At 41.4% G+C, this 27712-nt stretch overlaps 3 protein-coding genes across 5 annotated transcripts; 1 reads left to right on the top strand and 2 right to left on the bottom strand.

Moving 5' to 3' along the window:
- The first annotated feature begins 533 nt into the window (after positions 1–533).
- Positions 534–13913, top strand: elovl1b (ELOVL fatty acid elongase 1b). Of its 2 annotated transcripts, none has more exons than XM_026305031.1 (8): positions 534–686; positions 11438–11538; positions 11639–11829; positions 12004–12084; positions 12217–12273; positions 12382–12487; positions 12804–12940; positions 13053–13913. In XM_026305031.1, the coding sequence occupies exons 2-8, from the start codon at positions 11460–11462 to the stop codon at positions 13377–13379; spliced, it is 978 nt and encodes a 325-aa protein (XP_026160816.1). In that variant the 5' UTR covers positions 534–686; positions 11438–11459; the 3' UTR covers positions 13380–13913. The 2 variants fall into 2 exon arrangements, with proteins under 2 accessions (XP_026160816.1, XP_026160817.1); XM_026305032.2 differs by lacking the exon at positions 534–686 and adding an exon at positions 8360–8675.
- Positions 13914–14588: 675 nt separating this feature from the next.
- Positions 14589–22784, bottom strand: zfyve9b (zinc finger, FYVE domain containing 9b). Of its 2 annotated transcripts, XM_026305030.1 has the most exons (16): positions 22647–22784; positions 20667–21469; positions 20459–20558; positions 20176–20378; positions 19876–19987; positions 19172–19294; positions 18939–19094; positions 18518–18742; positions 18356–18438; positions 18116–18220; positions 17871–18021; positions 17032–17112; positions 16605–16767; positions 16271–16376; positions 16004–16183; positions 14589–15228 (listed from the first exon to the last, which is right to left on the bottom strand). In XM_026305030.1, the coding sequence occupies exons 1-16, from the start codon at positions 22708–22710 to the stop codon at positions 15067–15069; spliced, it is 2817 nt and encodes a 938-aa protein (XP_026160815.1). In that variant the 5' UTR covers positions 22711–22784; the 3' UTR covers positions 14589–15066. The 2 variants fall into 2 exon arrangements, 1 of the variants encoding a protein (XP_026160815.1); XR_003295588.1 differs by lacking the exons at positions 14589–15228; positions 16004–16183 and having other exon boundaries at positions 16279–16376; positions 16605–16876.
- A 300-nt stretch (positions 22785–23084) lies between these two features.
- btf3l4 (basic transcription factor 3-like 4) lies at positions 23085–27516 on the bottom strand. Its single transcript, XM_026304569.1, has 6 exons — positions 27416–27516; positions 26910–26971; positions 25561–25674; positions 25253–25454; positions 23672–23731; positions 23085–23452 (listed from the first exon to the last, which is right to left on the bottom strand). Exons 2-6 carry the CDS (start codon positions 26961–26963, stop codon positions 23406–23408), a joined length of 477 nt encoding a protein of 158 aa, XP_026160354.1. The 5' UTR covers positions 26964–26971; positions 27416–27516; the 3' UTR covers positions 23085–23405.
- Positions 27517–27712: the final 196 nt, after the last annotated feature.

Genomic DNA, 27712 nt, shown 5'->3' with positions numbered 1-27712 from the left:
CAAATGTTACAGCAGCATATAGAAATAGACAAAAGGAAAATTAGTATACTTAAATAAAATAACAGTAAACGTATTTACAAGTTATAGCTATACAATAAGACTATAGTAAATAAAATAATAACAACATAATGAAAAATTTAGAAAATATAATTTAACTACTTCTATTGCTTTTTGTAATGTCATGTGACATATACTGTATTTGGACTTCGGCCTATTTGTGGTTTTTACATCTGAGACCAAAATGGAAATAACTCTTAGACTTTAACCTTGACCTTTTTATTTAAAGGCCTCCCTCTCACGTTATTCCAATAACACCACCTTGTGACCACATACAATTGTCTGTGTGTTCGTGTGACCTTGAGTGTTAATCATCTGTGTGTGTTTAGACAGAGGTAGACTCTTTAACACCTCCATTGTTCTGAGCAGGCACCACTTCCCAAATAACAGAGAAACCTGCCGTTTGATTTTCGCCCAGCAATGGCTGGTATTTGATACAGTGGGTTGGTTACGTCCATATTAGGCGACCAATTCACAGAAGCTCAGTCTTGACTCCACCTTTTTTCCAGCTCCACCAAAGGGTGGGTCAGGGCAAGACTTAAGCGAAAAGGAAGAGGAAGCAGCGCTGACTGAAGACACGCGCTGAGCCACGTTATCGGTCTGCGTTGGTCGACTGTAATTCAGCCCAGGTCAGTATATATGTGTGTTTTTTTGGTTGTTTTTTTTTTTTTACACAGCTTTTCTTTGCTTTCACAGCCAAATGTTGGCCAATGAGCTTTTAAAGTTATTCTTCCTGTTGGACCTTTTTTTTTTAAGGGAGGGGGCGCATGAGCTATGGCAGTTTACACAGCGTCATTTTTAAGTTACGTTCATTATTTATTTATTTATTTTTTGTCTGTATAACTTTATTTCTGAACTGAGACGCAGAGCCCTTGAAACCAGCTCTACACTAAGACAAAGTGTTAGTTTTCTGTGGATTGAAGTGAAGCCGCCTGAGGCTCGTGTGTTGTGTAAAAAAGGTGTATCCAATTTACATACCAATTAGTCTATCTAGCGGTTCAGGCTGTTTTCATCCTGCCTGTCATCGCGCGCACCTGCGCTGAGGACAAAAGGACGCACGCACTCGCGCGCGTGCACACACACACACACACACACACTCTCTCTCACACTCTCTCACACTCTCACACACTCACACACACACTCTCACACTCTCACACTGAGTGGGTATTGTTGCTGTCAGGTCTCATGTTTAGTGAAAGTTTAGGTCAAAGGTTTGAGTGCAAGGCAGAGTGGACTCCATCCACAGATCTAACACCTTGATGTTGGTCCAGTTTTAGACTCACTCATTATTAAAGAGGTGCAGATTAGAACATGGGTGCAGTCACTTATTATTTTTGAAGGTGTCTTTTATTTATTTTAGACGTGTTTGCTGTGTTTGTGCAGTCACTAGGCTACCGCCTATGTGGTTAGCCTGCATCTGAGGTGTTGTAGCTAATTAAAACATAGTGGTTAATCATGCTGAAAACAGTGTTAACCTACTTTCCACCTGACCTGCTCTCAACTTACAGAAATCATGAGTTTTATATTTCTTCCTGTTTTCTTCATATTCGACTCACTGAGCATGAGGAGGGTCGGGAGAGCAGTAACCTCAGTGCATGGCAGAATATAAAGGCTGTTTTTAATCCAGATGTTTTGGTAAAATAGTCACTTGTTCTTATATTTATATGTGACAGTGTCTAGTTCAGTCATTCTGAGAGAACTATATCCAACCATACCTCATTAACACAATGCACAGTGGCCCTAACTGCACATGGTATTTATTTAAAAGGGATCCAGATAAAATAGTGTTGTTACTGTTTAAATATTTGCACTGTTGGTATTGACACATGTCATGTCAACACTTAGGTAACTCTTTGAGGTAAAAGCACCTTTAACTAATGAAACTTTTTGCATGTTGAGAAGGTTTAATTTACAAAATAAAAGCGCTGTGTTTACAAAAGCGTAATAATGCTAAATATGTAACAGCATATCCTGAGATAATCTTTTACATGGAAATAAAAGCTTGGTCCAGATCAGTGTTTTTGCTACCAGATAAGAGTGTCCTTACATAGATAATGGCTCATTAAAACATCAACATTACCCGTAACGACTGTGGGATTGGGACAAAGGGCCTCAAGGTCAACCATCATAGGTGTAGCTCTCATAGTAATGTAAACTCTACAGCAGCGTTGTGACTGGTAAAGTCTTGACATTTTCTATCATTATCAGCTTTACGTCACAAAAGCTGTAGCCAGTAGAAGTGACATTGGCTCTTGTTAAGCCAGTTGTTTCCCTAGATAACTCCTCCAGAGGTGAGTTGGATGTGTTTGTAAGCAGCTGTACTAAAGTCCTTTGCTAGGCAGAGGAAGGTGTTAGCCATTCACTTTCCCCTACTACCTATTACCAATCTGATGTTGAAGTGACCCTTATCGACACACTATTAGTTTTCAGACACTTTGTTCGCTGAAGCATAAGTCATGACCTGATAAATAACTTGTGATCTCGACTTTCTGCAAAGTCTTCTCCAGTCTTACCCTGCAGTGTTTGAACAGTGTCAAGCAGCATGTGGGGATCAGTGGCTTCAGGATAAGCAGCCTCTGGCAAATTGTAAAACCAACACATTGTACTTTAGAGGTTGTTGTTTGACTTGGGGCAAATTTTAGCCTTGTACAGAAAAGTAATTTAAGTTGTAAAACGAGAACTCAATGATTTTGATGTCTAAAGGTTATCTCTCTCAAACTCATTCACATAAGTGGGTACATGAGTATTTCATACATGTTAAGTGGCAACAACAGGTTTGCAAGTTTAAGATGAAAAAGTGCAGTTTAGACATGGACTTTCTAGTCTTTTATCTTTGAGTATGGCCTAGGGAACACTTCAGGAGACATTTTGTTAAATGTGGTTTTTGTGTGCTGCTGGATTTCAATGGAACTTGTGTGAAGTTTGATAGAATTGCTAAATTATTGCATCTTAACCATTGTAAGAATCATTTTTTTAGTTTCTTGAATTTGAATGAACCATTTGAAGTCTATTGTTGTGGCTGTAAAAGTTAGATTTTATTATACCTTGTACAGCTTGCTCAATAAAAATAATTATGTACAAACTTTAATACACATCCAATAATAAACCTGCGAAACAAGGCTTTCATTTATTACTAATACACAGCCTTACATGATGCCATATGTTGAGGTTTAGATGGCTGTTAAATGATCAACAGTTTTACCAGAATATAAAAAAATGCTTCAAACATGTAAATTTTTGTCAATGTATCGTAATTGTTAGATATTCTCGACAGACATGGAGTGCACCCTTGAACAGACAAGAAAGCTATCAGCGGGTTTTAAATTGAGCGGGGTACTCTTTACACAGTGGCTATAGTGGGTAAAAAGGTGGTGTGAAGCAGTGTAAAAGGATGCTTGACATACTGTAACTTCCATGTTTGTGTGCAACCATTTTACTATAATGTGGCACTAAGCAAAATTTGGTCTGCGTTTGTTGCTACTGTGAATAACTTCAGTGTACTTGAATTGTGCACTATGCAAATGTTTTATCTAGCAAGTATCACACTGGGACTCAGCAAGGGGGAGGGGATTTGAACTTGATCGAGACACCCCTAGTGCTTTTAATTTTAAAAGGCTAATCTGGCTGAGCTGTTGGCTTTTGCTTGTCTGAATAATTAAGTTCCTTCCCCTGTTCACTTTATTATGTCTCAGCATTTCTAAATCATAACATCACACTCAAAATATTTACTGTAACTCATGGGAATAAAGGCCAGTGCTACCGAAAGAAACTAAGACACCCGAAGGAAGTGGAAGTTACCCTCATTGTGTAATTACTTTCTATGCCCTAGCTGCTGCATTTATTACCTAATACAGTTTTGCACATAACATTTTGCAACACCTTTTGCAACACCGTACCAGTTTCTTTATATATACCCTAGTGTATGGATGCAGACTGAAGGATGCAACAATGCAAATTCACTTCACCTAATGTTTCCTGCACCTGCTGAAGTGCAGTAGTTTCTCTGTAATGTGCAGCACCTTGAGCTGACTCAATGAAACTCACTGTTTTCTGGGGAATCTTGCACAAATCTGAGTAGTTTTTGCATGAGAGCTTCAGAGGAGCGAGGGAGGGGCCTGAGGAAATTGAGACTAGTGTTGAACGGTTGGCCTTCTCTGAATACTTACAGGTAGGAGTGACACCACCCCACAACCGGCTATCACCACCACCTACACAATCACCCACCGACTCTCAAACAATCAAACAATCACAATAAAGGGAATATTGTGTAAACATGTCAGTGCTAAAACAGGTTCAGCTGCATTCCTGTGCTGAGCAATGACAGTTATTCCAACTTAAGAGTTTGGTGGTTTAAAGTTTTCTTTAAACAGATGCTCTGGCTCAGCTTGTTTCATTATGTCAGTGGTCATTGCTTTTATGTAATTCTCACTGCACTGTAACCATTGCACTGTCTGAGCCAGGCTCATTCTCAGTAAGAAGAAATCACTGTTCTGCCACAAAACACTTTTGGGCATCTGACTTCCATCAGTGTGGACACTGACCTGTCACTTTAAGTTCAGTTCAATTTGATTTTATGTGCGTAATCACAATTTAAAGGGAAAAAATAATCTCAAGCAATTTAACATACTAAGGGCAAAACTGTACAGTATTACTGAGAAAACCCAAGAAATCCCTCTTGAGTATACACTTTACACTGGTGGGGAGGAAAAAGTCCCTCAGGTGGAAGAAACCTCTGACAGATCCAGCTCAGCTTGGACACCTGGACACTGAAGGCAGAAAACATTTTGTCCTTTTGTGATATTATAGTGACTTCTTGTTTGAGCTGCCTTCGTATTATATCCTTCATAGCACACATGTCATGCATGACTGCAAACTAATAGGCACATTCAGATGTGAAGGATAAGTGTCACTACTGCTCCAATATCACCAGAAGTAACAGATTAGATGTAATTCTTGATTTTAGACGTTGTAATTGATAAGAATGTTGAAAGTACATTTAGGCTGTAGAACCATATGAGGTTTCCTTTTGTATGTGGCAATACACGCTTATTGTGTATATACCAATAACATAAATCCATAACATAGCATTTGCCAAAAATATGAGCTCATTAAAATGCAAAAGGGTGTGGCATTCATACCATTTGTCAGGGAGATTACATTCAGATTAAATAAAATGAAAAGCTTTTTTCACCTACATTTATTGCACAATAGTTACTGAAGTCATCTGAGGGTAGCTAATTTGTCAAGTATGTAATAGGACATGCCCCCCCAGATTGTCTCTGGGTGACAAAGCAGCCGAACGAGTTTAAATGAGATCAAGTTGTAACCAGTGTGGAATGAAACCTGCCTGTTTTTCAATACAGCTCATTTTATCTGTGATTCAAGACAGCTGGGTTAGATTTGTCTGGACTGAAAAGCCCTGGGCCCCAGGTGACAGTGTTGTCCCTGGACTCCCATAAGAGCGCGCTGACTGTTGCCCTCTCTCTGGAGTTTATTCTGGGGGCTTGATTGAAAAGTGTGTTATTGTTTTTGTCACGTGAGACTAGAAATCACTTCGATAATCGTATCATTTTCAATTTCTCATTCAGGACTGTTGACTGACCTGTTTTATTTATAATTTTTGTACATTTATTTATTGTTATTATTATTATTTTTTTTTTCGCATAGCTTGAGCTGAAATGTGTCCACTGACAGGTCCTTGGCAGGAAAGTTTGACTCCTCACACCAGTGTGCCGCATGCTGCTGGATATTCAGGAAGGCTGGTTCTCACTGCAATTCCACTTTCCAAGTCAGCGGCTCCTCAACTGAATTATCGTCTTTCATTTACCAATATCACTCGGCTCATAATTAAGCTTTGGCAGTTATGTCAAACACACTTAAAATCCATATTGATTTGATATTAAGAGGCTTATGTTATAAGATCAAGTAGATGTTTTGTTAGGGAGTGCATGTGTAGTGAATTGTTGTGTGTAATCTAAAATGGACAAAGAAATTTGTTCAGCACTGTCCTGGAAACAATGGGGTGTATATACAGTACATACATTGGTATTGTACAAAGGATTGTGCCCTACCCATACTCTGCTACTAAAACATGAGTAAACTGAAAATGATTTAGTATTTGATCATGGTCATAGTGGCATAACTTGATACAATAATTGTAATACTCTGCTTTTAATGTTTTTGATGTAAAAAGGAAAAAAAAAACTTAAAATTGTGAACTTTGGGTTGAGATGATTTTTAATTTAGTTTTTATATATAAATTTTTATTTTTTTTTGGAAGCTCACCATATTACTAGTCAGGGAGTTAATAACTACTTCTGTGTACTAACATGATTGGCATTTCTGTGTCTTTGTCCTCACTTTCTTTTTTTCTGCTGGTGCTTATTTTGCAAAGTGGGAAGGGGTGTTGGTTTCACACACCAAGATGACTCTCATATTTGAAATGCCTCTATCAGCATGATCTGTTTTGGTGTCAAGTGTGTTTTCGTATTTACGGGAGGGGTTAAAATGCACTGGAGTGCTGCCGGCACCGCCCCCACCCTATAGCCCCTGGTAAAACCAGCCCAGTCAGCCAGTCAGCCAGTCAGCCAGTCAGCCAGTCAGCCAGTCAGCCAGTCAGCCAGTCAGCCAGTGTGATGCAGAAGAAAGGATATCTACAATGACAACAACGCCTGTGCAACAGTTTCTGCTGTCTGTGATGTGAACAAAGTCCAACTACTTGATAGTAAAAAAAAAAAAAGTGTGTTTGAACAGCAGTAATAAGTGAGGGTTCTTATTGCTGGATAACTAGTACGTATTAGCCATCCAAAGCTAATTTTTAAAGCATGGCTGAAGTTGAAGCTCTTTTCCTGCTCTGTGATGGTAAATGTGTAACCTGATCTTTTGAAACTTTTAGGAGATTAATAACTAGTCATATTCATAAATCTTGATTAGATTATGAATAAAACTACAGGGTTTCTCCATTCCTCCATATAGTGGTCATTAACCCATTGCAAAGCCTGAAATTGTCCATGTGTCCATCATCTTCTGCTTATCCTGGTACATCCAGGGCAACTCCACACAGACCTAAAATGATTCTGCTCATAAGCAGCAGATATAACCAGTAGCATTACACTGTGTTTTGTTCCTCCTTGGATTGCCTGGGTGTGCCACTGAGATCAGAGTAAGTGATTTCCTATCAAGCAGGATAAAACCTCCTTTGCACAACACAGTGGGAAGAGGTTTACGTGTTATCATATGAGTCATGTATTCCCTTTGCAGCAGTTGTTTTTGGCTGCCATTAGTTTCACTATCCAACCCTGAGTAAACACCAGGGTTTTGACCATTTTATGCTTGACTGCAGTTGTTTTCTATTCTTCTTGTATCCATTTTTTTAATTAGTTTTCTATTTCTTCGTCAAAACTGGCATGACAAAGTAAATCCATGCACTGACCATGATGTATCATAAATCAATTTCACTTGCCATAGAGCTGGGACTTGTCAACACCAGCAAGCGGGTACCTGTAGTACACATCAGAGCCTAGAAACGGTGGGATTGTTTGGGATGGGAGGGATGAAGAGTGATTCATGGTCTGAGTGTCACTAGACTCTGTTGCAGCCGCTTTAAAGGTACCTGACAGGATACCTTTACACTTTAAAGGTACCTGACAGGATACCTTTACACTTTAAAGGTACCTGACAGGATACCTTTACACTTTAAAGGTAGCTGATAGGATACCTTTACACTTTAAAGGTAGCTGATAGGATACCTTTAAAGTGTAAAGGAAGAATGTGGGAGGTTCATGCCCTTATTCAGATTCCAATAAGAAATTGTTCATTATGATTACGTAAACAGCACAGTTTGGCAGACAGACCAGACCAGAATGTTTTCCACACATGGTAGAGAGAAATATCGTTTAGAAACTTCTTGACTTAATTCATTTTTTTTCTCCATTGTCTAAAAACTCAAAGGAAATGGAAGCTAGTTTCGATTTCTGGGTGTTGGCTGGGTAGAGGGCCAGTAAAGGAGTAACAATGGTCCCCTTCATGATAACAGAGTCTCTACTGATTTCTCTCCTGCTGCATGTGAATAATATCAGCCCACCCCTGAGTGAAAGCTAACAGGCATGTGTGTTTCAGCGGGTGGAGGGTGTGACCTAGGGAGTAAAAGGGAGGCACTCCTACTTGTTGAATTCAGGGCAGTGGTCGCAGAAGTAGCCTGATACATCTTTTATCTGCTTGTTCTTTGTGGTGTGTGTTTAAATAGAGGCCATCTCACTCTCGCCCAGTTGTATTCTCTCTTGGACGCTCACTTATACACAGCGCTCTGTCACTCGCTCTCTCTGGCTCTGCCTCTTTCCCTCCCTCTTCTTCTGTGAGCTGGTTATTCATCCACTGTGTGAGTCAGGGAGGGTGGGGATTTGAAGACTGCTGTACCAGTCACACTGTCAGTTTATTCTCTTTCCTCACTTTCCGCTTCTCTTTCTTCTTTCTTTCCCTGATCTGTTCTCTCTCTCTCTCTCTTTGCTGCTGCCGACCCTGCCTGCCTGTGCTTGTAGTTGACAGTCTCAGCCGTCCTGTGAAAAAGGAGACCACATTGGATTTTGATGATTAAAGGGGAAAATTACAGCCTCAGTAAGGTATGTTGCTCTGTATTATATAAATGGCAAACTTGTGTGTTCAGACTGCCTACATGTTGAATGGCTAAGGGTGTGTGTGTGTGTGGTTCTTTTTCTTTTTTTTCCTCTCTGTTTCAGCGATACTTCACCGTTTGATCTATGGGTTACTGGCTGCTCAGATTTTAATTTTTTTTTTCCTTCATCTCTGCTCCAGTTTGCTCATTAACTCCTGCCTCGTGAGTATGAGCTCCCTTTTTCCATGCTTAGGATTCGTTGACATGGCTTTCAAAGGAAATGTTCCTCCTCCCTTTCCACTGCACTACATCTCCCCTTGGTAGAAGTAAACCAGCCACCTTGTTGGTTGCCTCATTGTGTGATTGGCTGTGGTGGAGAGAGAGAGAAGAAGAGATAGACAAGGAGTAACTGTACTTTTGCAGGACTATTTAAATTACTTTAAGCCATAGGCTGTTGCTCGAGTGGTCATGTGTCTGTAGCTCAATACTAATGACAAGAATTGCTGATATAAGTGAAAAGCAGTCACTGTGGGTTTATGCTACCAAATTTTGAGAAACTGGATAAACTTTAACAGGTGGGGTTAGAAGCAGTGAAGTGTCTTTGTGTTCACTGATAACAGGCAATAAATAGAACAGAAGGCAGGAACAGTTACTGCTCTTAGTATTTCTTATGAATTGATCTTTGTCATCCCATGTTTGTTTGTTTTTTTTTTTTTTGGTTTTACTGTGATGGACTTTATTTTTCTTTGGACTTGTTTGTTTATCTGGATGTTGGATGACATGTTTTTTCTTTTTTTTTTTTTTTTTTTTTTTTAACTTACTGCTGTTTTAGATTAGCTTAGATAATAACTCATTGTTCCTCTAAGGTTTCACAGCAGGGAGCAAAAATATTGCAATAAATATAACAAAGTATGGAAAAACACTACAATAGTAATCATTGTATTGATAATGAAATGTGTACAAGTATGTGAGAATAAATTAAGGAGTCTAGTCAGTCAGTGTCAGTAGTTGTCAGCCTGTTATAAACATGAATACAGATGTGAACAATGACAAATTTAGTGAGTTTCCAGTCACAAGACCCCCTCCTGACTCTCACAGAGAGCTTAATTATTGTTAGGATTCTTAAAAGCATCCTAAAGTCAGCCACATGTCGGATGACCGTACAGTAGTCTGAAATGAAAACTGGGAAATTTAGATAATTTTATTGAAAGATTTCTGAATTATCACAGGATTATGGTGTAAGGAAGGAAGTCACTAGTGTCGATTGTGGCTGTCAGAAACTTGTCTGGAATGTAGGACTCACCTGGTACCTTAACAAGATCAGGTGGTAAGATACTGTAATGTTGACTGTATGTTGTTGGAAAAACAAAGATAAACAAATTGCAGGCTGTCTCTACAGAAGGAAGCATATCCAGTTTGTGACAGTGTTTCCTCACTGTCGGCCTGTGCTGTTCAGACACTTTTAATGCTCAAAATAATTAATTCAAGGTTTCTTCTTTAATATCATAATAAGCAGCTTTTATGTTTTAAGTGTGTTGACTTGGATTGTGCTAAATGGCTCAGTGGGTCATTTATATTCAGCATTCAGTGGACATTAGTTTCTGATATGAAAGGTCAAATAATTGACTTGAAGTACTCAGTTGCAGAATGAAATACTCAAAAAATCCCAAATCTCATTTCTTACAGTTCTTTGCCAATAGAAATTTAGAAAAGTACTACAACAACACAAACTGATACCAAAGTGTTTAAATGTAAATCCAGCTCACTGTTGGCAAAATGCATGTGTAGTTTAACTTTGACTTTCTTTCTGTCTCCCTTGTTTTCCCCAGTAGCACCTGTGTGAGCTTATCTCCCTGCCCTTCATTCCACAGTCTGAAATCATTAGCTTGTAATTGTATTGGCTCAAGGAGGGCTGTTCTTTAGTCCTTGGGCAGCGAGAACTCGGAGTATTGTAGATTGTACATCAAACAATGGCTCCCTCTGGATTCAATGTGGTGAGAGGAGACCGCGCCCTGCGTCTCCTAGTCATTGTGAATACACTTTACAGTTTACACTTGATATGGTAAGCTTTTATCAACAGAAGAATGTGCAGGTCTGAAAACCATAGCAACATGACTGCTTGTCATGGCACTTTCTATTGATTAACACTTAACACCATATTTGCAGTTGAACTGACAGATTCTGTTTGCTGTGGCAGTTGTCCAGTAAATGTGGCTGGCACATAAAATAAGGAAGCTTTGGTGGTTTAAGGAACTTCAGCTCAATCTGGGTCAGGGTTCAGCAGTCTGTTTTTTTTTTTTTTCATGTTTTGGTTCTGTGCAAGAGAGAGTGGTTTAGGAATGTCTGAACCTCTGTCATGACTTGTGCGCACAGTCTGTGGAGTGCCGCCTTATGGTGGGATGAGGGCTGTCCTCCCAGTTCCCTGTAGCACCTCCTCTGTATCAGGCCATGTCTGATGAGCGGTTGGGGCTGGGACAAGACATCCTGGGATTGGGGCGGGAGTGTTTGTTTGAGGGAAGAGCTAGTCTGTCCCAGTAATTGCATTTTAGTCCTGCTGAATCAGGAAATGTCAGAAAATGCTCCTCCTTGAAGGCATGTGTTTGTCATGGGTCATCACCAATGGAGCACGTGCATTGAATTAAATTCAACATGTGAATCCCCCCTGCCCTCCAGCATGTATTTGACTCTTGAAGAGAAACACTGAATTGTATTTGTTTTGATAGGATGAAATTAATGGAGATTGTGTTCTTTTTGTTGTTGTTTTTCCAGATAATTCTTTCACAGCAATAAGATGGTAAACATGCTTCAGGAAATTCGGGAAATCGGGTCACACGCCATGGATATCTATGACTACCTCGTAGCAGGAATTGGTAAGTGATTTTTTTTTTTTTTTTACATCAACAATACAAAAAGGTCACTTCTTTAAATATAATACTTGTTGTAATATATTTCTCTTTTGTGCTTCCCCAGATCCAAGGATAAAGGACTATCCACTGATGCAGAATCCCATTCCCATGACCATGACATTGCTGTGCTACTTGTTCTTTGTACTGTACCTGGGACCCCGCATAATGGCCAGTCGCAAGCCCTTTCAGCTAAAGGAAGCCATGATAGTCTACAACTTTCTGCTGGTGGCGCTGTCGATATATATTGTTTATGAAGTAAGTCGCCGTTGCTGGCCTCCAACATTTTTTTTTTTATTATAGCATTTTAAAAAGGTTTATATGTGCTGCTTGCTGAGAAGATGGGGTGTAATGTTTTGAACCTTGCTGATGAGCTCATGACTCCTAATCAGCATTTTGTCCCCTATTAAATAAAATGTTTTTGTCCTTCAGTTCCTGATGTCTGGTTGGGCTACAACATATACCTGGCGATGTGACGCAGTTGACACATCCAACAGTCCTGAAGCGCTACGAGTAAGTCCTCCATAACAACCCAATCATGTCCAAGTCTCCACTGGTATTACATTATATTACTGTGCATAGTGACCATTCACTTATTTGCAGATTGATTTTTCTGTTAACTCAAGTGTGTATTTCCCTTTCTAGATGGTGGAAGTTGCCTGGCTGTTCTGGTTCTCTAAGATTATTGAGCTCATTGACACAGTAAGTCAGGTCCATTCAACCTGTCACCTTGGTGCACAACTTGTCTTTAAGGTTGACTTTTGGGCAGTGGAGAGTGGCTTTAAATAATCCATACCCTCTTTCTGTTAGATCTTTTTCGTGTTGAGAAAAAAGCACAGCCAAATCACCTTCCTGCACATCTTCCACCACTCCTTCATGCCCTGGACCTGGTGGTGGGGCGTAAGCTATGCTCCTGGTGAGTACACATTAACAAAGTCTTGACTTGTAAATGCAGGCAGCCATGTTGTGGCACATACTTCATCCTGCAGTCCTGTACATGTAGACCTGTACAATCTGCCCCAATGTTTTTCATTTCATTTTTTTCTTTGAGCCCTTCAAGAAATCTTGTGCAGGTTACCTGTAAACTTCTGTTCAGCCATAACCAACAATCATTAACCAAGAGTCTCTGTGTAAAACCTGTATGGCTTCTGCGTTCCTGACTTCCTTGCAAGGTCAGAGTTTCTTTGGCTGCAGCAGCAGAGTAAGTCTAATGTGTCCTGTGATTACTCTAGGTGGAATGGGATCTTTCCATGCCATGGTGAATTCTTCCGTTCACGTCATCATGTACTTCTACTACGGCCTTGCTGCTGCTGGACCACGCTTCCAAAAGTTTCTATGGTGGAAGAAGTACATGACTGCCATTCAGCTGGTATGTGTACAGTATCGTTGCGCATTTGTTTATGGCCACATTTCAGCCCCCAGAGTACCAAGATAGATTACTGTTCATTGTGCTTGGCTGACTTCTGGTTTCTTTGCAACAGATCCAGTTTGTCCTGGTGTCTCTCCACGCTACTCAGTATTACTTCATGGACAGCTGCGACTATCAGTTCCCCACAGTCATCCACCTTGTCTGGGTGTATGGTACCTTTTTCTTCGTGCTCTTCTCCAACTTCTGGTTCCAGGCCTATATAAGGGGTAAGCGGTTGCCCAAACAGGACATGAAGCAGTGTCAGAATGGCACAGCTGTGTACAATAATGGTAAACACCACGAAAACGGCAACGGCATCATCCACGGTCTGACCACCACCAATGGCTCTGTCCACCATGAGAATGGCAGTGTCCACATGGGCAAGATGAAGAAGGCCTAGGATCTCTGGAAGGAAACACCCAAAAAGTATGACCCCAGTGAACCTGTTGAAACTCCTACAGATTCCAAAGATAATTTTGGCTGTGTTTCTTTTCCTGTTTTTAATTTTCTATGCAAAGCATGGGAAAATGATGTGGTCAATGATTTTCACAATTGGGGTCCCACATTTGGTTGGTTTGTTTGTTTCTTTGAGTTGGGAAGCCATCTATGGAACACAATATACCACAATATATGAAGAGAAGATATTTTGATCTATCTTCTTTACTGATGTTGCAAACCTCCTTGTTCAGTATCACACTGGTGGCCTTTCACCCCAATTGCCTTCACTACTTATGAGTCCTAAGTCCTTCTGACCCCCCCTGTGGACAGATGACTGTACAGTTTCAAACTTGAAAATAGTTTTGTAAATAGATTTACAACAAACAAAAGAAAAAAACTAATTGTATTGGTATGTGTTAGACTTTCTAAATTTTGTTACCTTATGTATTTAAAATTAAAATGCCAATAAATTTCATTATCTTGTTCTACAATGTCATATTCACTGAAATACTTATTTTGCAAGTATGTGTAACTTTCTTTAAAAATGTATCAGGCCTGTTGGAGGGGGATGCTGACATTCTTCTATTGCCACAGAGAATGAAAGTACTTTGCATTGTATTGCTTATGCCTCTTGCCTTGGCTATTCGAAATATCTGGACCAAGTAGGAGGTAAACAAAAGAGCCATTATGCATTGTTTAAAAAAGATTAATCGAAAGAGGCAGAGAAAGCATCCTGACCCTACCCACCAAACTCAGCCATCAGCTGGTTCATCAGGGTTCATATTGTTTGTATTACTCTGAAACAGTGTGCTTCTCATTCATTCGGTTTGCAAGTGTGTCCAAGCTAAATATACAACTAATATAATGTAAACCGGGGGCGGGGGGGGTTACAGACCTAAACAAAAGCTTTTTTCTTAGTGCAACCTATTTCTTACAACTCTAAATTAACCATTGTTGAACTTGGCTTCTGCAACTCATCTTCTGGTCAGAAATGGTTCACCACAGATCCATTTAAAAAGGTGGCTGAAGTGAAATGACCACTAATGTAGAAGTTTGCCCTGCCATTTCCCTCTGAAATGTAGTGGAATAAAAGCTAAACCAAAGACCCTAAATTGTACTTGAGTAACTGTACTGACTGTTGAGCAGAGGGAACTGGATAAAAAGGCAGTAATTCATTGTTGCACGTTTTAATTCCAGGCTGACATTACATTTCATGAGCAGTCAATTAAAATACACCCAGTATGAAAACATTCTTTAGGCATTCATTCAGCGCACATCAAACTGCTACAGTTCTACTACATACAGTACTTTAAGTCATTCTCTTTGTTCTAAGGTTGTGGGGCTGAATCCAACTCCCGTTTAAAGGTTTAAAGGTATTCTCCATATGGGAACATGTATTCAACAGTGTAACATGAATGATAAGCTATGAAGTTGCTGCTACAGTGCAAGTACTGCACCCTGATCTGATGGTCCATCATAGGTTTTATGTGTCCCCACATTGTCTGCCACAGAGCAGGCTGAGATCAGAAAACCATTACAATGTCAGACCACCTCTCTGCTTGTGAGTGGATGAGATGGATTCAGACCACAGATGTGATCTGGTTCGCCCTTTGAATGCTTTTATAGCCCTGTAATCAGTGGGTTTACTCCTAAGTGATGTTCTCCAGGATGTAAAAGATTAGCTCCATCACAATAGGCTCCTCACCCCTTTTTCGCCCCCTGCTGTGGATAATTGGAATCAGCACACTATCCAGGGAATTGAGGTACTGAGCTGGGAGGGGCTGCCCATTACTCCCAGCCACAAATCCAACCTGAAATTACCAAACAAACCACTAATTAGTTACACTGCAATACAGTCACACCCAGGAGCTTGTGTTACAAACTTACAAGACATTATATGATGTGTAGGTGTTCCCCCAACCACAGTTAGACCAGTATATATTTTTTAAGACTTGTATCCTGAATTTAAAGTGCTGATAGTTATGATACATGTTATACAGTACATCAGCCTTCCCTTATCAGGCAAGAATTTACAATTAAAACACTTGACTACTTTTGACTTTACATTTTTGCAGTGAAATGTATGTAGAACCTACATAATAGCTAATACAATACTCTCTATTTTTAATACAGCACTATAGATGTTAAAAAGACATCTGTTAGGGCTGTGCAATTAATTGAATTTTGATTTTGGTTCTCAACAATCACAAAAACTATGTAATCGAGAAAAACGATTATTCCGTTTTAAGTTATTTTGGCCTGTGTTCCTAAATGTATACACACGCACGTATACATTTGTATATATTTTATATTATTGGCTTTAAGAAGAATTAATTTTATTTATTTCAATAAATGCAACATATTTCCAAAGTCAATGAGTAATTGTATAAAATAATCGTGATTATGATTTTTTCCATACTCGAGCAGCCCTAATATTTGTTAATTCTCAGTTCTTTGTAATGCCATACTCATGATGCAACTTCCAGACGCATCAGGTGATGCTTACAAGGCCAAATTCCAGCCTTATATATTAGTAACAATATGTTGCTGTAACTCAACTCACTGATACAGCACATTTTCTCTGACCTCGTGAGAGTCAAAAGTGACACGCAGCCCCAGTTTGGCCATCCCATCCTCTTTCAGCAGTTTTAGGTGTGGACAGAGTGCCAAGCAAAACGCCCGGGCAATCCGCTCCGTGAGCCGGTTGTGTTCAGCGGAGTCAGTCACTCCTCCTTTGGGATGATCCCCCCTCTGCAGGAAGAACACCTACACAAAACATTCACACAGATGTAAAAGGAGGAAACAGCTTCACATGGATGTCTGTTGTTATTTTCAGCAGGTCCTTAAACATACTTCTGTCCAGCGAATGATCTTCCCATTTTCTTTGTATTCTGACTTCTGGAACATCTTGACACTGCTGATGGTCTCCATAGATTTCCCATCAATGGGGCTTATAACTCTGCAGAACACAGACATTGACAGATTCAAATGTAGTAGATGAGGTGTTTGATTAGATTTAAATCCTGTCTATGTTCATGTGGTATAAAACTAGACAGTTCTGGTTGGGAGGGAGCTATGAATACATTTCTGGTAACAGAACTTTGAACCTGATGATACTTGTGAGTTTTTATTCAAAAGCTCCACTCTGCAGCTGCACCATGAACTTCAAACAGGTGGACACACTCACCCCTTATTCACAGTGGATTTCTCCTCCCCCCACTGTACACAAACAAGCTCCTGGCTGTCTGACTGGTCAAGCCGCCCACAGGTGACAGTGTAGTCTTTCATCTCCCGTAGCGACCGACGGAGCTCCGCCATGGTTTCCACGGTGATTTGCACCATTAGCCCATCTGGAGAGAGGGGACAGGGAAACGGGAGAAACGCACAAACAGACACCAACAAGGAGACACACACACTCACACACACACATCAACATTAACACACGCCTAGACAAACGGTCTGTGAAAATGTACACAGACACACACGTACAAAGATCAACACATTCTGAATAAACCAATATGGATGCACTACTTAAAACAACAATGAATTTTCTGAAATAAATGGGAATCTGGAAATCAAGCTCAACCAGATTCCTCTCTGAGTGAACATCTTACCTTCTACAATGCTGGATTTGGCCAGGTAACCTGCAGATGCTTTCAGAGCACTACTGAATATAAAGAAACATGCTCCAGTAACTGCAAATAAGAAAGTATGAAAAAAAAAAAAATCATGTTTAGAGACAAATTTTGTTTCAGTCCTGTTATAATCAATCTTTGCTGTGACAAGAAAAAAAAACAAACATTTAGTGACATCTAGTGTTGCATTAGGAAAACTTCACCACATTCACCCAATGGCTGGAATTAACCACTTGAACCCTTGTCTTCACTTTAACTTTCCTTAACTGTGCATTACAAAATGAACTAGCATATGTGCAATGTTATCTTTTATCTATATTTGCTGATTCTAATGCAATTACGTTTCATTTCAAACTTAAATTAGATGAAATATTAGAATCCACAGTTCCATTTTGCATTGATGCACAAGTGCTCCAAATAAAAATAAGCACAATTTTAGCTTTAATTCAGTGGATCCCTTTATAACACATTTAATATCTTTGGGAAAACCTTACAGTTTAGAATAAAATTATGTGGATTTTCACAATGTTTGGATGTCTAACTTGCTGATATCACACCAAGTAGTCTATGGAGATGAATAAACTTTTTAAAGTGATTCTGCTGAAATACTAAACTGTAGCTCTTACTACTTATACTGATTTTGGGTGTCCTGTTTTCCTCTTTGCAGTGCACCCAAGTTTCCATCAACAACATATAAATAATCTTATCAATCAATCCTGACTCCCCCTCGTTGCCAAACAAATTTCTGATTGCAATGAATGTCCTCTACTGCAACTCAGATATCTTAAAGTCCCTTCTAGTGTCCCATTATAATGCACCTTTGCGTGGCTGATTGTGAATGCTAATGGCCTGCGTCTGGTACTGGCCATCGTCCCCTTGCACACAGATGAGGTGGGAGTCTGCAGTCTCATTGAAGTACGCCCCTATGGCCAGCACATGTTCGTTGGACTTATTCAAAGCTTTCATTAGCTAATGTGCAGCAAGCAGACAGAGGAAAGGAAGAGTTGATTAAATGGACAGAACTTTAGTATTAACTCTGGGACCTAATGAGGCTTAGACTTGCCTCGTTGTATCCAGTGATTGGTATCTTTATGCAGGTCTTCTGAGCCTCTAGGTCCATAGTGAGCCCCGGCACCACTGGCAGGCTGTAACGGTAATTTCTAAAGTCCTAAAACACAGAGGAACAAGTCAATAAATGTTAGAAGAAGTTTGTGAAAAGTTACGACAGCTTCCTGTTACTGATGGTAAGTGCAGTTTTGTAATGACACACCACACAGAAGTTATTACAAAATGTCATACTGACCACTAGCAGTCTCATTATGGTGTGACCTATTTCCCCAAACAGAGGCTTCCTAAAGCGCACGCTGTACAGAGGGCATGGGTAAACTGTTGGCAGAGAAAGAAAGTTGGTAACTGGTGAGGAAACCTGTATCATTATAGATGTGAGTCTTCAGTGCCTGCTTACATCTGAACTCAGCCCCCAGTCGCAGCATTAGACGCAAAGGAAAGGCTTTGGCCCAGGCCAGCTCTGCTCTGTGGACCAGCAGGCCAAAGAGGTAGGGCTGGTTTGGCAGAGGTAGACCCTGAAGGGACTGGAGAGTGGAGCGAACATATAGGAAGCCTGCATGATCCTCACTGCCCAGGAAACGACTGCCGAACTGGGAGAGCGACAGATGTTTCACAACCTTCCCTACAGATATACAGAGGGAAAGAACAGATGAGTAATTATAGCAGGAAAAAACACGTATGAGGGCTTTGAGGGAATTTTTAATAGGGTGGATTAGAAGAAGAAGACAATATTCACTATCTTCTCCACAACTACTACCATTAAATAACCAGTTGCAAATTAGTGCAGAAGGTGTGATATTGTTCTGTGTGGGCCTGACCTGTGAGGGTGTCCCTGTACAGCTGGATAAAGTGGCTGAAAATGTCTTTGGGGAAACTCTTCTCTTCAGGCAAACACTGCAGCAGCACCACCACCTCCACCTGGCCCACAGCATGCATCCCCTTTGTCGTCATGCACCAGCACTTCCTGTTAACGTCTGAGAAACAGGGCGTAGCTATTTGGAAATGTGAACTAAGAAAAGTTATAGAAAGTAATGTTGAAAACGACACCTACAGTTGACCAGTTTGACCATAGCAAGTAGGTTGGCATTGAGGACAAACACCAGAGGCTTGGGCCTGCCGCTCTCTAACTCCTGAATAAGCAGCATCTCAGAGGGCTGCTCCTCCACAGTATAATCTGAGGAAAAACACAGTTACACTGTTCAAATCTCTAGATATTTCTTTTGTACCAGCCTGTGCTTTGAGCTGTCACAGGCCATTCTTGTTGACTTTGTTTACTCTGCTGTGGCTGACCAGGAACTTCATGAAAGATTTTGTTTGAAATGTCATTTATAATAACCACCATTAGAGCTTTGTTCCAAATAGGATGCCAGGATGGACAACTTTTACCAGTGCTATTATTTTTAAACATTCCTGTCTATCCCTGGTATCCAAGCAAGAGTCTATGCACATATCTTGAAGCAGCCTGGTGCTCCTGGTAACCACAATGGATCTTAAACTCTAAGGTGGCAAATGTAACATAATGGTTCTGTCCCACTTCCTTCAGATGTTTTTACTGCTTTATGCTGCTCCTCCAGATGACAGAGACAACCAAAAAAAATCACTAGTTAATTTCTATCTTTGCACCAGCCACACTGAGCGAGGTGTGGTAACACCAAAAACACAGTTCAAGGTCAGGAAATACCAGGAACAGACATGACAAAGTCATTTTGATGAGTCTCTGACTCTGACACTCAAGTTGGATCGAAATAGTTTCACCTCCTTTTACTCCTGTGGAGGTAAGGATGGGTGGCAGGCCATCCAGAGGGATGAGGTTGACAGAGCTGCTCACTAAAGCAGTGGTGCCCCAGCCATAAGGACCACAGGCCTCCTGGAGGAGGAAAGAGGCAAAGGAATGGGCACACTTTTTTTTTGACAAATCAATGTTCTACAATCTACCTTGACAATAGAAATCCTAAATACTAACATTTAAGATTCATTTTACTCTCAACTGCAGAACAAGTACCATGTTCTGTGTAACCTATCTATAATGTTACAGCATGTTTTGAGTAACCCTACACTGATAGTCGTCCCATGTGGTCTCAAGGCCCTCCTGATCTGCGGTGAACCCACAGGACTCTTAACCGGCCCACCCAGTGCTCGTCTCATCAGCGGCGAGAACGATGGCCCTCTGACTGGTGTAGTTGGAGCAGACTCTGACTGCTTTTTGGTGAGGATTTCATCTGCAAACCACACCCTCCTTTTTCCTCTAGGGGGTGTCCCTGAGGAAAATAGATTTATTTTACTCACAAGATTTCCTTAAAACACTATTAAGTTTGCCCAGAAATAACCTTGTGCTTACGTTTGATGAGGGTTGAATGACAGGAAACACAAACCCGTCCCTCCTTGCCATCCAAATGTGTAAGTCTGAACTTCAGATTAGAGCAAAGTGCACAAAATACCTGATGACACATAAACACGTCAATCTTTTTTTTAATATAGGAATGGGGACATCTAATTAAATTATATTTTAAATGCTGCATGTGACATCAAATTTTATTTCTCCTCACCTTCCCACAAGCACGGCAGTGGTGCCTTCTCTTTGTAAACGTAAACTTGACCCCACACTTCATGCAAACCTGCGCTTGAGCATCAGGGACCCACACAGGAGCTACTTCCCCAAGGACTGTGCCTCGATCCTTGGACAAAATGCCAACGGGGCTCTGCTGGTGCTCATTATCAGGATCCCCAGGGGAAGCTGCACAGTCTCCAAATGCTCCTTCCCCATTGGCTGCTTGGGCCTTGCTGGTGTTTTCATCATCTCCTCCATTCGATGTGGGCACCTTAAACTGGCTCTGGAGCTCCTTGCAGCTCCTGCCATAGGTCTCTTCATGTAAAAGAGTAGAGCTGGCTGCAGTTGCCTCTGAGCTGCTGGACTGGTCTTGCTGCTCCAGCCCACTCTCCTCCAGCTCCTTCTCCTCAATCACTGAGTCTTCCTTTGATGTGAGAGCCTGGGGCTTCTTCTCCAGTGCCTCCTTCTCAGGCCAGTCAACCTCAGCAGGGTTCAGCCCCAGGGGGCTGGAAGACTCCCCGAGGCAACTCTCGGCCCATGAGGAGATGGCAGTCACAGTGCAGCAGCCCTCCTCCAGCTGGGGGGGTGAAGCAGTACTGGCATGTTCAGATGGTTTCTGCTCACCTGGTCCAATGATGCTTCTGTCTGTCGCATCTGAAGAGGCTTTAGAAGGAGATTCTGGTCTGATTTGTCTGCAACCCAGTCCAGGCTTTGACACATCTCCATCTTTGAGCACCAAGAGACAGGGTCTGTTCAGCCAGTGGTGCTTGGTGTCCTGAAGAGACGGATTGTCTCCTTCATCTGTTCCGAGGGGAGCATGATGACATAAAGAGCTAAATGTCTTTCTATGAGGTACATACACTTACACGCACCATGCATGCATGCTGGCTAATAGTGACTCATTAGGTGGAAAAGCAGCGCTCACATCTACTTAGTGGCCATTGAACGGCACATACAGCTTTCAATCATCAGTAAAAACAGCATTGGCATTGGTTGTCCTTGAAAGTGTTGAGCTTTGCTGTGGACTAAATATTGAGCCAGTCATGGCTGGGGAAATAACTGATGATACCACATAGCTGCTGGTTCTCAAGAGAACAAGTTCAATAGTGGTTCCCTGTATAATCGGCTCTGTTGAGTGCCTGCTGGTTTCATTGCTGATTTATAGATGTTTTTTATTCAGACCTTTGTTGGTTCTGATGTTGGGCCCATGTCTATAAGACCAAGCTAATTACCGTTTTATTATCCTTCCTTGAGCCCATGGAAGTTACTGCACAGCTGGTGTTTGCCTGAGCTCTAACACAGGGATCTACAAGCAGTTCACATCAGGAGCCAGTAAGTGGATCAAAACAAGCACTAAAGAAATCAGCAGCAACACGGATATCACAGGCTTTTCAGTTTACGCATAGACTGAACACCTTGGCACGTTGACAGAGACGCGCTCTGCCATAAAACTTACACGTAAAATAACTTATTTGGCAGAGTAAACGGGATTTTTGAGTCTTTGCTTAAAATCTTAAAAAAGGAAAGGCGGGCCGTGCCGTTCCAGCTCCGGGCTACAGAGTCAAGATTTAGACGAAACGGTGGCGGGGCTTCACCGATCCGGCTCACTGGGCGCTCGCTTACCGGGACAGTGACGCATTCAACACACGTGCGGATGTTTAATCCGCTCGCAGGCACCGAGGCCGGCGGCAATGCGACACTCGCCCTGCATCCCGTTACATCAGTGCATGCAGGACACTTCAGTGAGGTGATGTTTGCTGAGACATTTGACGAGTCTGCGTGCGGCGCGTGTATGTACGCAGCCCGGCTTCAATGTGCGCAACTCACACACGGTTCGCATGATGCAGCGTATGCGCGCAGCCAAACGCTGCATCAGCGGTTTTCCGTATCAAACACAGACACGCAGCATCATCTGGTAACACACAAGTACTGACTGCAGGAGCAAAGCGTCCCCACCCCTTTGAAATCAATGCGTTACCTTCTGTTATTGCTCCCAAAAGGCTTTCATTCTCGTCGTCCCGCGCAGAGAAGAACTTCAGCATTTTCTCCTCTTACACCCAAGTTCCTGGGGGGAACGGACACAAGCAGATGTGGAGGATGGGATGGTTTCGCCTCCCTACCCCCTCCACCCCCCGATCGCCCTCCTCCTCTGTGTCTCTCTGCAGCTCCTGGAAGAAACTCAAGAGCTGTGCAGAAATGTCCCTCTACACAACCCGCAGGACAGCGAACAAGCCAAGACCAGAGCTGCGGCGCCAGATATGGACATCCTGCCTGCAAGCATACTGCAGGGAATGTATCAGCCTGTCAGTCACTAAATTAGTAGCTGTTTTTCATGCAAAACAACCAATTAGATGTTACATCTGGACCAGAACCATCATTTATAAAATCCTGTAAATGACCACAGCAACATCTAAAAAAACGTTAATCTCCTTTTATTTTGATTAACAAAAACAGTATTAAGACTTCAGGTTTAACAACTAATATCCTGGTCATGACTGACAATGTGATGAAGGGATTGAACAGTTTACTAGAAGAAGAATTTATTTTATAGGTTCACAAGTCAGCCTGACTTGGACATCTGCTGGACATGATAAAATAGAAAAGTTTGTGGTATAGGGTTTTGGGGGGTGGGGGGGACGTAGTGTCTGATATGTCTGGAAAACGGGACTTAAAACACTACAGAAGGTTTCTTGAGTCACTGCAGTCGTCTAGTCCATGTGCACATAATCATTGTGCATCAGTTTGCCTCATTCTTTGATGCTTCATCAAAGTTTTCCACCAAATCTGCAAAACGTGAATAGAAAACATTATTTCAAGACAGTATTTCATGAATTTATTCCACATTTCTCCTGAAACTTATGAAATGCACTGAACTGAATTTACAAATCACTACTTCTCATCCTAATTTTACTAAATACACTAATCACATAAATGATCAAATTCTGGGTCAGTTCTATGAAAATTCATTTTAATGTGTGTGTTTAGTGGCCGTTTGTCTCATACCTGGAACATCATCATCCTCTTCCTCAATGTCCTCTGCCTTTGGAGCCTTGTTGTCAAGAGCTGGAATAAAACGCATTAAAAAAAACCTGTTTTACCTATTAAATGTATATATAGTATTTAGGCCTGTTAAAAATGAAACCGTGAAACTTTCTTCAAAAGGAAGAAATAAACGTGGGTATGAAAGGCTGGAAAACGCACTGACATGTGGATTCCACATGATTGGTTTTGTATGTTCATGAGATTTGTTGCCATTAGAAAAAATATTTAATCATCAATACTAATGTTTTATGATTAGACTTATAATCTTGGTGCTTGAGAAGCAAGAATCTGTATTCAAAGAGACATTAGCCACAGTGGTTTGTACCACAGGAGAGTGGTCCCTAATACTCACAACCAATCACAACTGTGTACAACTGTGGAAGGTACGACAGCAGCAGCTGTAGTAACGACCTCAAAGTAAAATTTGGAACTACAGTGCTTATGTTTCAAAGTAATCCTCCAGGAATGCATGCTTGCCAGATCTTGTTAGATGGCGTCAAACAGTGTTGCAGATAAACTTGGACTAGTTCAATTTTTTTCACCACACGTCACACTGGCAGAGCCCATTGAGGTGCCAGTGCCCACAGGGTGAGGCAATTCAGACGGACAAGAAGCGCTCATCTTTTTTATTAGTCAATGAGCATCAGTTACAGTTGTGTCGTGATCTGGTTAATACGTCACCTTGATGACTTAACCGCATCCAACACAACAATCACTAGCCAAATAAAAGCATTTATTCACACAGCCTGAAATTCCTGTCTCACTGGGCTTTACAGACTGTACAGCAGGGATGGCCAACTCTGGTCCTCGAGGGCCACTGCCCTGCTTGTTTTCCAACTATCCCTGCCCTACCCACGGCCGATTACCTGGATCAGGTGTGTTCAGCCAATCAGAAGCTGCAAGAGCGGGGATAATTGGAAATCGACAGGGCAGTGGCCCTTGAGGATCATGGGTTGGCTAAGCCTGCTTTTGTGAGCCTGCTTTCAACACCCTCTATCCTCAATAGAAACTCCACAAAAACTATTAAGAAGGGTAACAGAGAAGGGATTTCACATCACAGGAGCTAACAGCTAAGTCAGTAGCTAATGTTTACACCAGTCCCTTCTTTCAGTGGAGCTCACCACAGTTGAACATCATTGAAAGTCAGTTCTGACTTGCAACAGATGATTTTACACATAAATGTCTTCAGACCAAGTTATCCCGTTCTATACTGTAAAGGTTTCTGCAACTGGAAATAATGTATTGAAGCTGTACAAGGACAGACGACAACAGTGAATGGGTCGAAAGAGTAGATACAGATACTTCTCCTGACACATTACTACCTGTAGCAGCACAAACTCAACTTTACCCAACATAATGATGGAAATCACATTTTTCACTTAACTCTCATCTTTGAAGCCAGCAACATATAAATCTGTTTAGTGTTATTCATCATGACTACAACACACCCTCTATACTGGTTATACAAAAGTCCTCACCCTAGTCTTTTACATAAGTTGTGAAATGCCAGAAGTCTGATACTGCAGGTCCTGGCACACCCACCTTGCCGGGGGAACTGTTCTGCCAGCTTGCGCAGGCTGCTGAGGCTGTCTGCTCCAAGCTGACTGAGGATGCCGGGCAGCATCTCTGTGAGCTGCTTGGTCTCAGCGTGGCCCGTGATGGCGAAGGTGTTAGCGGATAGAGAGGCCTGAACTTTGGGGTTATTGAAGTGGATCACAGTCCCGTCATCCTTGATCATGTTCACCTGAAAAGCTGAGACTCACTCAATGCGCACACACAATCACATGTATGCACCAAAAGCTGTATTAACATTCAGGACTTCCTTTCACAGCAGATCCATACAAACTGACCTCCTCAATTCCAGCAATGTTGTTGACAGCCAACTTCTTTAATGAACTCTGAAGCTTTTTGTCATCAGCTGTTGCAGTTCTGTGTACCACCTTCTTTTTCCTGCGTGCAGAGCCCTGAAACCAAAGTAGATCCAGTATAAGAACTCCTACATGACTTGAGTCTAACTACAACTCACAAGAGCTCAGAAATAAAAATAATACAACATTAGGGCAACAAGGCTTTTTATTCAACACATATGAACCAGTGACTTTATTGCATGTTGTTCATTGCTGCAGCCTTTCAACATCTCCTGTTCTGGTCAACAAATATTTTTGTTAAATTCTACATCAGGTATTTGTTTGTTATGCTGCTAATTAATGATTTTTACATGGTCCAGATCCCACAGAATAACTAAAAGAGAATTCAATACGTTTGAATGTATACACCGATTTTAATGTATACATTATGGGTGGCCCAATTATAGGTGGAATAGCGGTGCAGTGATTAGCACAGTTGCATCATAACCAGAAGGTTCTGGGTTCAAATCCTGTTTGACCCCCCCTGTGTCTGTGTGGGTTTGCTACAGCAGCTTCCTCCCACAGGTGTGTGAATGTGAATGTTTGTCTCCATGTGTCAGCTCTGTGATGGAACGATGATCTGTCCAGGGTGTACACCACGACCTCTCACCCAATGTCAGCTGGGACTGGCTGCAGCCCTGGATGTTCCAGCAGATAATGGATGGACATAATGTGCAATTGTTGCTAATTATGAATAAACAATTTTTCTTTATACAATTACATGTTGTGTTTTTTTAAATAAATGTTTATGCGCTTTTCTGTTTGTTTTAATGTTTGCACTCACTTTCCTCAAAATTGCTAATCGAGGGACAAAGAAAATATACTGAGTCAAATTAAAAGAAAATTAAATGTCTGCACTGATCATTTAAAACCATATATTAAGAAAGTATCATTACTATTATTATTAGGCACATTATGAGCTGTAAATATATCATCACCTATTTCACCCTCTGCATTACAGCTGCAACTAATACTTAATCTCGTTTATTCTCAATCTGCCTCTTATTTCCTTCATTAATTCTTTCTCCGTGAATCATCTTTTAGTTTCATCTATATCAGAAAATAATGTAAAAATGTCCTAAAATTTCTTCTTTTGTCCAACCAACCAATCAGAAGCATTTAATTAAGAATCACAGGAAGTAAAAGGCCTAAATCAGAAACTGGGAGCAATAATGCTGGGATGTAAAAATGAATCAAGAGAGTTGAATGTAAGGACACATCTGTAAACAAATGTGACTGAAGCCGAACATCACACACAAACTTAACATTACACCCTCCCAGTGTTACCTTACCTTTCCTCCTATCCGGACCTGGGCTTGAAGCTTTGCCAGTTTCTCTTGATTCATGTTTTCTCCTAAAGGTGGAGCAAATGGAGACAATGCTGAAAGACAAATAAAGGTGATGCGTACATGCTGCATTTCTAGCATGCTCGTGCTTCCCCTTTCCTCTCAGCTGCAACATTAGCGGACAACGACAGACAGAGGTGCAGCAACAAATCAACATCTGGATTCGACCAACGAGACAAAGCCACGGGGCAGAAATGGGTCCGGACTAGACCAGGTCCAAATCGTCAGGAGACCTGACCTGATGTTTGTGTTGATGTGTGTGCGTTCAACTGCAGAGATGAAAACACAACACAGGGCCTGACAGACTGAACACACACACACTAACACACACACACGCTAACACACACAGTGTCGGCGCTGCGCGCGCACGCACGCACGTACACGCACGTACACACACGCACACACACACCACAGGCTCCTCACAGTTCACACCAGCGGTTCCCATCACAAACCTGCTCAGATCCCCACAGAAGCATGCGGTACTGAAAGATGGAGGTTATGAGGAAGAGATTACGTCACATGCCATGTGGGCTTTTCTTCTTCTTTGCTCCCGCCGACCAACTGGAGGACTGGACGTGGCAACGTGCTGCCACCTAGAGGACGTTTTATGAATGACACTAACACACGATGCTCCAATACAGAGCGATGATATGACACTCAGTGTAATCTGTAATCTGTAATCACTGTTTTTATAGTTTTTATTGCCGTGTTCATCTTAATTACACTTGAGAGGCTTCACTATGGACCAG

This window comes from Mastacembelus armatus, chromosome 4, assembly GCF_900324485.2.
Source record: "Mastacembelus armatus chromosome 4, fMasArm1.2, whole genome shotgun sequence".
Classification (NCBI taxonomy): domain Eukaryota; kingdom Metazoa; phylum Chordata; class Actinopteri; order Synbranchiformes; family Mastacembelidae; genus Mastacembelus; species Mastacembelus armatus.
This window is presented reverse-complemented; position numbering and strand designations above follow the sequence as displayed.

Bases quoted from the DNA above. Each gene is read 5' to 3' on its own strand.
- zfyve9b (XM_026305030.1), bottom strand. From the start codon at position 22,710: ATGCTGAAGTTCTTCTCTGCGCGGGACGACGAGAATGAAAGCCTTTTG. The intron at 20,559-20,666 runs GTGAGGAGAAAT...ATGTGTCATCAG, and splicing joins ACTGCCGTGCTTGTGGGAAG to GTATTTTGTGCACTTTGCTC. The intron at 18,221-18,355 runs GTCAGTATGACA...TCTGTGTTTTAG, and splicing joins CCATAATGAGACTGCTAGTG to GACTTTAGAAATTACCGTTA.
- btf3l4 (XM_026304569.1), bottom strand. From the start codon at position 26,963: ATGAATCAAGAGAAACTGGCAAAGCTTCAAGCCCAGGTCCGGATAGGA. The intron at 25,675-26,909 runs GTAAGGTAACAC...CTTTGGTTTCAG, and splicing joins AGGTCCGGATAGGAGGAAAG to GGCTCTGCACGCAGGAAAAA. The intron at 23,453-23,671 runs GTATGAGACAAA...CACGTTTTGCAG, and splicing joins AGAGGATGATGATGTTCCAG to ATTTGGTGGAAAACTTTGAT.
- elovl1b (XM_026305031.1), top strand. From the start codon at position 11,460: ATGGTAAACATGCTTCAGGAAATTCGGGAAATCGGGTCACACGCCATG. The intron at 11,830-12,003 runs GTAAGTCGCCGT...TTTGTCCTTCAG, and splicing joins CGATATATATTGTTTATGAA to TTCCTGATGTCTGGTTGGGC. The intron at 12,085-12,216 runs GTAAGTCCTCCA...TTCCCTTTCTAG, and splicing joins ACAGTCCTGAAGCGCTACGA to ATGGTGGAAGTTGCCTGGCT.